At 42.3% G+C, this 8,947-nt stretch overlaps 1 protein-coding gene across 1 annotated transcript; it reads right to left on the bottom strand.

Annotated features, from left to right (window-relative positions):
- Window positions 1–1,425: 1,425 nt before the first annotated feature.
- On the bottom strand, window positions 1,426–5,043 carry cfd (complement factor D (adipsin)). Its single transcript, XM_029731047.1, has 5 exons — window positions 4,887–5,043; window positions 4,406–4,562; window positions 3,939–4,080; window positions 3,383–3,643; window positions 1,426–2,119 (listed from the first exon to the last, which is right to left on the bottom strand). The coding sequence occupies exons 1-5, from the start codon at window positions 4,942–4,944 to the stop codon at window positions 1,970–1,972; spliced, it is 768 nt and encodes a 255-aa protein (XP_029586907.1). The 5' UTR covers window positions 4,945–5,043; the 3' UTR covers window positions 1,426–1,969.
- Between the last annotated feature and the right edge of the window lie 3,904 nt (window positions 5,044–8,947).

The following is an 8,947-nucleotide window of genomic DNA, read 5'->3' as shown; positions in this document are numbered from 1 at the left end:
CTTTCTGTCAAAATTATAAACGTGTAATATCTGAAAATGTAGCTAGCTAGACTACCTTACCTGTATATATCATTCATGGATGGGCGCGTATCCTGTCGGATGCCATGGTTGCCCTTTAGTTTGAAGATGTAATCTGGAGACAGGTGTTTTCTCCATCTCCTTAGCTATCATACTTGAATTCCACTGATTTCAAAACTCGGTCCTCCCGAAAGTGGAGAGCAACACTTATGCAATTTTATTACACATGTTTTAGAAATCCGCGTTAGACAGGATTACCAAGAAATACTGACCAGCTCAAATAGACAGAAGCGTAATAAATGGCAGAACAATCCAAACTCATCTCTCGACATGTCCAGCCCACGCATTATCTCAGCCCACGCATTATCTCAGCCCACGCATTATCTCAGCCCACACATTATCTCAGCCCACGCATTATCTCAACTCACACATTATCTCAGCCCACGCATTATCTCAGCCCACGCATTATCTCAGCCCACGCATTATCTCAGCCCACGCATTATCTCAGCCATGGCTAGCGGGAAGGTTGCTGACTTTTTCTGTGCCTAAACCAACTAGGTTCGTAATTTAACAATTTTATTTGTATTAACAAATGGCATACAAGTTTGTTATTAAGGCACATGAAAGTTCACATGTACGAAATCATTGATGTACTTATTGATGAAGCCAGTGACTGATGTGGTGTACTCCTCAATGCCATTGCAAGATTCCCCAAACATGTTCCAGTCTGTTAAAGCAAAACAGTCCTGTAGCTTAGCATCTGCTACATCTGACCACTTTTTTTATTGACTGAGTCACTGGTACTTCCTGCTTTAGTTTTTGATTGTAAGCAGGAATCAGGATATAATTGTGGTCAGATTTGCCAAATGGAGGGCGAGAGAAAGCTTTCTATGCGTCGTAATCGTAGATCGTCCATTTTGTTTTCCAATGATGATACGTTGGCCAATAATACGGAGGTGGTTTACCCACTCGCCTGCGAATGCTTACAAGTCACCCCGTCCTCCATCCCCTTTTTCTCCATCTTTTCCTCATGCTGATGATGGGGATTTGGGCCTTGTCTTGAGAAAGCAGGATATTCTTTGCGTCAGACTCAGTAAAGAAAGCATCTTCGTCCAGTTCGAGGTGACTAATCGCTGTTCTGATGTCCAGAAGCTCTTTTCCGTCATAAGAGACGGTAGCAGCAACATTATTTACAAACAAAGCAAAAAAACAAACCAAATAGCAGTGTTGGTGAGGGGCCAGTAAAACGGCAGCCATCCCTTCCGGCACCATTATTATAGATACAACCATAATGTATTTATGGTTTTAGTTCTGCTTGCACATGTCACAAAATGTTTTAACTTTTCACAGTATATTTGCCCAAAACATATAAGATTGAAACATTTACACAAAAATACAATGACTTCATTGATTCATGTGTATGGTTTATTGGGGTGAATTTTACACAAGGAATGATTATATCTTTCATAAAGTGGTATAATATAATGAGTATTGTTTTACTGTGTCACTAAACCATGGTCCTATGAGGCCTTGTCAAAATTAGTGCACTACATATGGAATACAATGCCATTTGGGACACAACATTCTTCTATTGGTTCTGTCTGTCCACCGGCTGTAGTGGAAGATGGTGGTGTATAAACCAGGCTTCTATTGGTCCTGTCTATCCACTGGCTGTAGTGGGAGATGTTGGTGTATAAACCAGGCTTCTATTGAGTCGTGGTCCTGTCTATCCACTGGCTGTAGTGGGAGATGGTGGTGTATAAACCAGGCTTCTATTGGTCCTGTCTATCCACTGGCTGTAGTGGGAGATGGTGGTGTATAAATGAGTCATGGTCTTGTCTATCCACTGGCTGTAGTGGGAGATGGTGGTGCATAAACCAGGCTTCTATTGAGTCATGGTCTTGTCTATCCACTGGCTGTAGTGGGAGATGGTGGTGTATAAACCAGGCTTCTATTGAGTCATGGTCTTGTCTATCCACTGGCTGTAGTGGGAGATGGTGGTGTATAAACCAGGCTTCCTGCTGGATCCACACTTCTTCCCTCCATTTGAAGTGATCCCAACTGCCAGACCATTATACAGGAGAGGACCTCCAGAATCACCCTGCGGGTTCACACACACACACACACACACACACACACACACACACACACACACACACACACACACACACACACACACACACAATATGAAGATTCCTCAGACCTCTAAAGGTTATTTCTGTCATTACATATATATCTTATTTAACCCTTATTTTACGACCTACGTCCACTTTGAACACCTTCTCATTTACAGCAATGACCTGGGAAATAGTTACAGGGGAGAGGAGGGGGCCAATTATAAATGTAAGAAGAAAATATTGAGGGATATTTGTCATTTCTGTCTATCTATACACCATTGGGAATTTATCAATGGAAGACGTAGACATATTCATGTAAAAATAAACTCAGCAAAAAAATAATTGTCCTCTCCCTACTCTCACAAGGCCTCCTTTTCTTCCAGTTCTCTGCTGCCAAGGACTGGAACTAATAGCAAAAATCACTGAAGCTGTAGTCTTATATCTCCCTCACTAACTTCAAGCATCAGCTGTCAGAGCAGCTTACCGATCGCTGCAGCTGTACACAGCCCATCTATAAATAGTCCATCCAACCAACTACCTACCTACCTCATCCCCATATTTGTTTTTGTTTTTCTGCCCTTTGTACACCAGTATTTCTACTTGCAAATCCTCATCTGCACAAATATCACTCCAGTGTAAATTGCAAATTTGTAATTACTTCGCCACTATTGGCCAATTTATTGCCTTACCTCCTTACTTCATTTGCACACACTGTATACAGATTTTCTATTGTGTTATTGACTGTACATTTGTTTATCACATGTGTAACTCTGTGTTGTTGTTTGTGTCGCACTGCTTTGCTTTATCTTGGCCAGGTCACAGTTGTAAATGAGAACTTGTTCTCAACTAGCCTACCTGGTTAAATAAAGGTGAAATAAAATAAATAAAACTGTCAACTGAGTTAATGTAAATGGAAGCTGTAGACATATTAATATATATAGATGCAGACATATTAATGTAAATGGAAGCTGGAGACATATTAATTTGAATAGATGTGTAATTTGATGATGTAAACATATTAATGTAAATGGAAGCTGGAGACATATTAATTTGAATAGATGTGTAATTTGATGATGTAAACATATTAATGTAAATGGAAGCTGGAGACATATTAATTTGAATAGATGTGTAATTTGATGATGTAAACATATTAATGTAAATGGAAGATGTAGACAATATTGAAGATCTGGTAGACATATATTTTTATAGTCTACGTTATTTTACGGATTATTATGTGGTAGACTCACATCACAGGTGTCACTGCGGGTGCTGGCAGCACACAGCATGTTTTTGGTGAACTTCTTGCCATAGTAGTCACTGCGGCCGCATCGAACACGGTTCATCACAGCGATGACCAGTTCCTGTAGCTTGTCAGGTCGTGACCCCAGGTTGTTCAGTGACCCCCACCCCGCCGTGTTGACCTCCTGGTCCGTGTCGGGGTCAGCCCCTTGGTCACGTTGGAACTTCAGGGACTTTACTGCATCACTGGCCACGATTGGCCGGTCCAGCTGCCAATCACAGAGTAGATTTTTTGCTCAGAGGCAAGAGAATGTGTTGGTTATGTCCCAACTGGCACCCTACTTCCTACATAGTGCACTACTTCTAACCAAAAAAGGAGTCAAAGTGGTCAAGAGTAGTGCACAATGACTGGAAAAGGGTGCTAAATGGGAGGCAAACCTTAAGGTCTTCAAACCATATACATAAACTGTTGAACTTGGGTTGAATTGACCTGACAGTAAAAGGGGACTGACACAGGGGAGGAAAAACAGAGACAGACAGAGAGAAGACTGGTATGTGACTTACCTTGACCAAAGCAATGTCATTATCATAGTTAGAGGTACTGAAATCAGGGTGACTGAACACTTCAACAATGTCAAAGGTTTGTTTAGAATCCTCTGGTTCGCTCAGAGAATGAGCTCCTAGGACGACCTTCCTCCCGTCTGACCTGTCAATCAAAACAAACAGCACAAACAAAGATCAGTTACTACAACATGATGATGATGATGACAACACATGCTGCCCTGAGCAGTGAATCATTTCATCATCATCTCCATAAACATTTGAAATACGTCGCCAAATGAATAACGTGCTGCAAAATGTAGTTAATATAATTTATGCATCAGTTTGAGTGGACAATATGAGCATCATTTTACTTTCCAATTGTCCATTTACTGTAATTGTGCATATACTGTAAACTTGTACTACTGTAAAACGTTCCAATAATACGGCTACGGTAGAAACATGAGAACCTCCACTACAGGAGAACTCACCCAGAGAGAAAGCAGTGTGCGGCGCTCATCACCCACTGATCGGCCACCAGAAACCCTCCACACTCATGTTTCATCCTGCCGCCGTCGGCGACCTGCAGCGAGGCCATGTACGGACGGGAGTGGGCCTCCGCCTCTCGTCCACCGGTGATAGCATCACCTGAACATACGCCGCAGATAGAGAATCATAAATGTGGATCTGAACATGTCGATAGGTGCATAGATATTGATATTGATCTGACATTTTAGGAGAAGGCTATTCTGTCCATAGAACATCAGAACAGAAATGGGCCTAAGGGATCATCAGAAAAGTATAATGGTAATTCATAAGAGACCAATTAATTCAAATAAATTCAAAAGAGTTTGCGCAGAGATTTTGTTTGTTTGGCTTTAAAAATGTCATGCCAATAAACACCTTAAAGCAAGCGGTGTAGGTCATAATTTCTAATTCAGAAAAGTCAGTATTGTAGAAGAATAAACTTACTGCATAAAAAGACAGCCAGCAGAGCAGCAGTCAGGAACAGTCGTCTCTCACAGCCCATGGTGTCAGTCTGTCTGGTTACAGTGTCTCTCAGAGCAGAGAACACACAGTATTATTCTGAACGCAGAAAGGGAGGAAATCTATAAATCAGCCAAGTTGGCGCAGAGAGGCGAAGGGAGGACATGCCTCCAACATTCCCGCAACTCCAACAGGAAAAACAGGGAGGGAGATTATCAGTGTGGTGCCAGGACAACAACCTCTCCCTCATCGTCAGCAAAACAAAGGAGCTGATCGTGGACAACAGGAAACAGAAGGCTGAGCACAGCCCCATCTACATAGTGGAGCAGGTCAAGAGCTTCGTGTTCTTCTGTGTCCACATCACTAAGGACTAAACATGCTCCACATATTCTCATACAGTTGTGAAGAGCTACGACAATGCCTCTTCCCCCTCAGGAGACTGATAAGATTTGGCATGGGTCCTCAGATCCTCAAAAAGTTATACAGCTGCACCACTGAGAGCATTTTGACTGGCTGCATCACCGCTTGGTACGGAAACTGCTTGGCATCTGACTGTAACGGGCTACAGAGGGTAGTGCGTAAGGCCCAGGACATCACAGGTGCCCAGCTCCCTGCCATCCAGGACCTCTATACCAGGCGGTGTCAGAGGAAGGCCCAGTACATCACTGGAGCCCAGCTCCCTGCCATCCAGGACCTCTATACCAGGCGGTGTCAGAGGAAGGCCCAGTACATCACTGGGGCCGAACTCCCTGCCATCCAGGACCTCTATACCAGGTGGTGTCAGAGGAAGGCCCTAAAAATTGTAAAAGACAATAGCCAACCAAGTCATACACTGTTCTCTCTGCTACCGCATGGCAAGCGGTACCGATGCACCAAGTCTGGAACCAACAAGACCCTGAACATTTTCTACTCCCAAGCATTAAGACTGCTAAATATCAAATGGCTACCTGGACTACCTGCATTGACCCTTTTTGCACTCACTGTACCCCTCCTTATATGTACATATATTCCTCAATTACCTGGTACCCCTGCACATCAACTTGGTACTGGTACTCTCTGTATATAGCCATGTTATTACCTGGTACTTCTTGTATATAGCCATGTTATTACCTGGTACTCCCTGTATATAGCCATGTTATTACCTGGTACTCCCTGTATATAGCCATGTTATTACCTGGTACTTCCTGTATATAGCCATGTTATTATCTGGTACTTCCTGTATATAGCCATGTTATTACCTGGTACTCCCTGTATATAGCCATGTTATTACCTGGTACTTCCTGTATATAGCCATGTTATTATCTGGTACTTCCTGTATATAGCCATGTTATTACCTGGTACTCCCTGTATATAGCCATGTTATTACCTGGTACTCCCTGTATATAGCCATGTTATTACCTGGTACTCCCTGTATATAGCCATGTTATTACCTGGTACTTCCTGTATATAGCCATGTTATTACCTGGTACTTCCTGTATATAGCCATGTTATTACCTGGTACTCCTTGTATATAGCCATGTTATTACCTGTTACTGCTGTATATAGCCATGTTATTACATGGTACTTCCTGTATATAGCCATGTTATTACCTGGTACTCCTTGTATATAGCCATGTTATTACCTGGTACTGCTGTATATAGCCATGTTATTACCCGGTACTCCCTGTATATAGCCATGTTTTTACCTGGTACTTCCTGTATATAGCCATGTTATTACCTGGTATTTCCTGTATATAGCCATGTTATTACTTGGTACTTCCTGTATATAGCCATGTTATTACCTGGTACTTCCTGTATATAGCCATGTTACTTCCTGTATATAGCCATTTTATTACCGTGTACTTCCTGTATATAGCCATGTTATTACCTGGAACCCCCTGTATATAGCCATGTTACTACCTGGTACTTCCTGTAGATAGCCATGTTACTACCTGGTACTCCCTGTATATAGTCATGTTATTTTTACTCATAAGTCACTATTTCCATTTATCTTCAACTCTGCATTTTTGGAAAAGGTGGTAAATCTAGCAGGGGGGTAGTTTGGTTCATGGTGAATTCTCATGTTTATCGCATGTTGTCTCTAAATGTGTCTATAACATATTACTAGGCTAAAGTGTATGTTGTTAGCCAAGCCAGTCAGCTATTGCAACATCAAAGTGCAGTTCAGGGGTAGAATAAGACCATATTGAGTTATGAGTTTACTGGCAGAAAGTATAGAAAACAGTCAGAGACCCTCCTTTATCATTGGGTTGGCTGAGTTTCCTGTTTATAGTCTATCATTAGGTTGGCTGAGCTTGCTGTTTATAGTCTTTATCATTGGGTTGGCTGAGTTTGCTGTTTAGAGTCTTTATCATTGGGTTGGCTGAGTTTGTTGTTTTAATCTGTATCATTAGCTGAGTTTGCTGTTTATAGTCTTTATATCCTACCTGTTTGGCCCTGTCCGGGGGTTTCATCGGATGGGGCCACAGTGTCTCCTGACCCCTCCTGTCTCAGCCTCCAGTATTTATGCTGCAGTATTTTATGTGTCGGGGGGCTAGGGTCAGTCTGTCACATCTGGAATATTTCTCTTGTCTTTTCCGGTGTCCTGTGTGAATTTAAATATGCTCTCTCTAATTATCTCATTCTTTCTTTCTCTCTCTCGGAGGACCTGTGCCCTAGGACCATGCCTCAGGACTACCTGGCTTGATGACTCCTTGCTGTCCCCAGTTCACCTGGCCGTGCTGCTGCTCCAGTTCCAACTGTTCTGCCTGCAGCTATGGAACCCTGACCTGTTCACCGGACGTGCTACCTGTCCCAGACCTGCTGTTTTCAACTCTCTAGAGACAGCAGGAGCGGTAGAGATACTCTCAAAGATCGGCTATGAAAAAGCCAACTGACATTTACTCTTGTGTTACTGACTTGTTGCACCCTCGACAACTACTATGATTATTATTATTTGACCATGCTGGTCATTTATGAACATTTGAACATCTAGGCCATGTGCTGTTATAATCTCCACCCGGCACAGCCAGAAGAGGACTGGCCACCCCTCATAGCCTGGTTCCTCTCTAGGTTTCTTCCTAGGTTTTGGCCTTTCTAGGGAGTTTTTCCTAGCCACCGTGCTTCTACACCTACATTGCTTGTTGTTTGGGGTTTTAGGCTGGGTTTCTGTACAGCACTTTGAGATATCAGCTGATGTAAGAATGGCTATATAAAACATTTGATTTGATCATTAGGTTGGCTGAGTTTGCTGTTTTCATCTGCGTTTACGGGAAGGGGAGTCAGCCTTCTCTTGCAGAACATGTTCTTGTCGGTGTCTTTGTTTCCTCCCTCTCTTCAGTGTAAACTTTCAGCTCTAACAGATTACATGAGGAAGAGTGAGGAAGAGTGCCAATATTTCAGATGCGTAATGAGTGTGTAATTACACTCATGGTTTTTAATTAAGATTAGGCCCTCTGTAGGCCTACAGTTTTGTGTACCTTTATTTAACTAGGCAAGTCAGTTAAGAACAAATTCTTATTTTCAATGACGGCCTAGGAACAGTGGGTTAACTGCTTTGTTCAGGGGCAGAACGACAGATTTTTACCTTGTCAGCTCTGGGATTCGATCTTGCAACCTTTCGGTTACTAGTCCAATGCTCTAACCACTAGTCTACCTGCCGTACTACAGTGATCACATTAGTAACACAACATATTTCTATTTGATAATTGCAAAGATAATTGTATAAATGTATGAGATACATAGACTAACAAATGGAACTATTTCTTAATTTCCATATTTGACTTTTTGGTTTTACATTTGAGCAAAAAAATATGTTTAAAACGTAATGTACATGAAAACCTAGACACCTAATTCTAAAAGAGAAAGTGTGAGAAGTGAGAACAATCTCCCTCCCTGTTTTTCCTGTTGGGAATGTTGGAGGCATGTCCTCCCTTCGCCTCTCTGCGCCAACTTGGCTGATTTATAGATTTCCTCCCTTTTTGCGTTCAGAATAATACTGTGTGTTCTCTGCTCTGAGAGACACTGTAACCAGACAGACTGACACCATGGGCTGTGAGAGACGACTGT

The sequence above is a fragment of the Salmo trutta genome, chromosome 33, assembly GCF_901001165.1.
Source record: "Salmo trutta chromosome 33, fSalTru1.1, whole genome shotgun sequence".
In the NCBI taxonomy this organism is placed as follows: domain Eukaryota; kingdom Metazoa; phylum Chordata; class Actinopteri; order Salmoniformes; family Salmonidae; genus Salmo; species Salmo trutta.
The sequence above is the reverse complement of the archived record's forward strand: the minus strand, read 5'-3'. Positions and strand labels throughout refer to the sequence as shown.

Coding starts and splice junctions, on each gene's coding strand:
- cfd (XM_029731047.1), bottom strand. CDS start 4,944: ATGGGCTGTGAGAGACGACTGTTCCTGACTGCTGCTCTGCTGGCTGTC. Junction 4,081..4,405: donor GCACACTGCTTTCTCTCTGG/GTGAGTTCTCCT, acceptor TTTGATTGACAG/GTCAGACGGGAGGAAGGTCG. Junction 3,644..3,938: donor ATGACATTGCTTTGGTCAAG/GTAAGTCACATA, acceptor TGTGATTGGCAG/CTGGACCGGCCAATCGTGGC.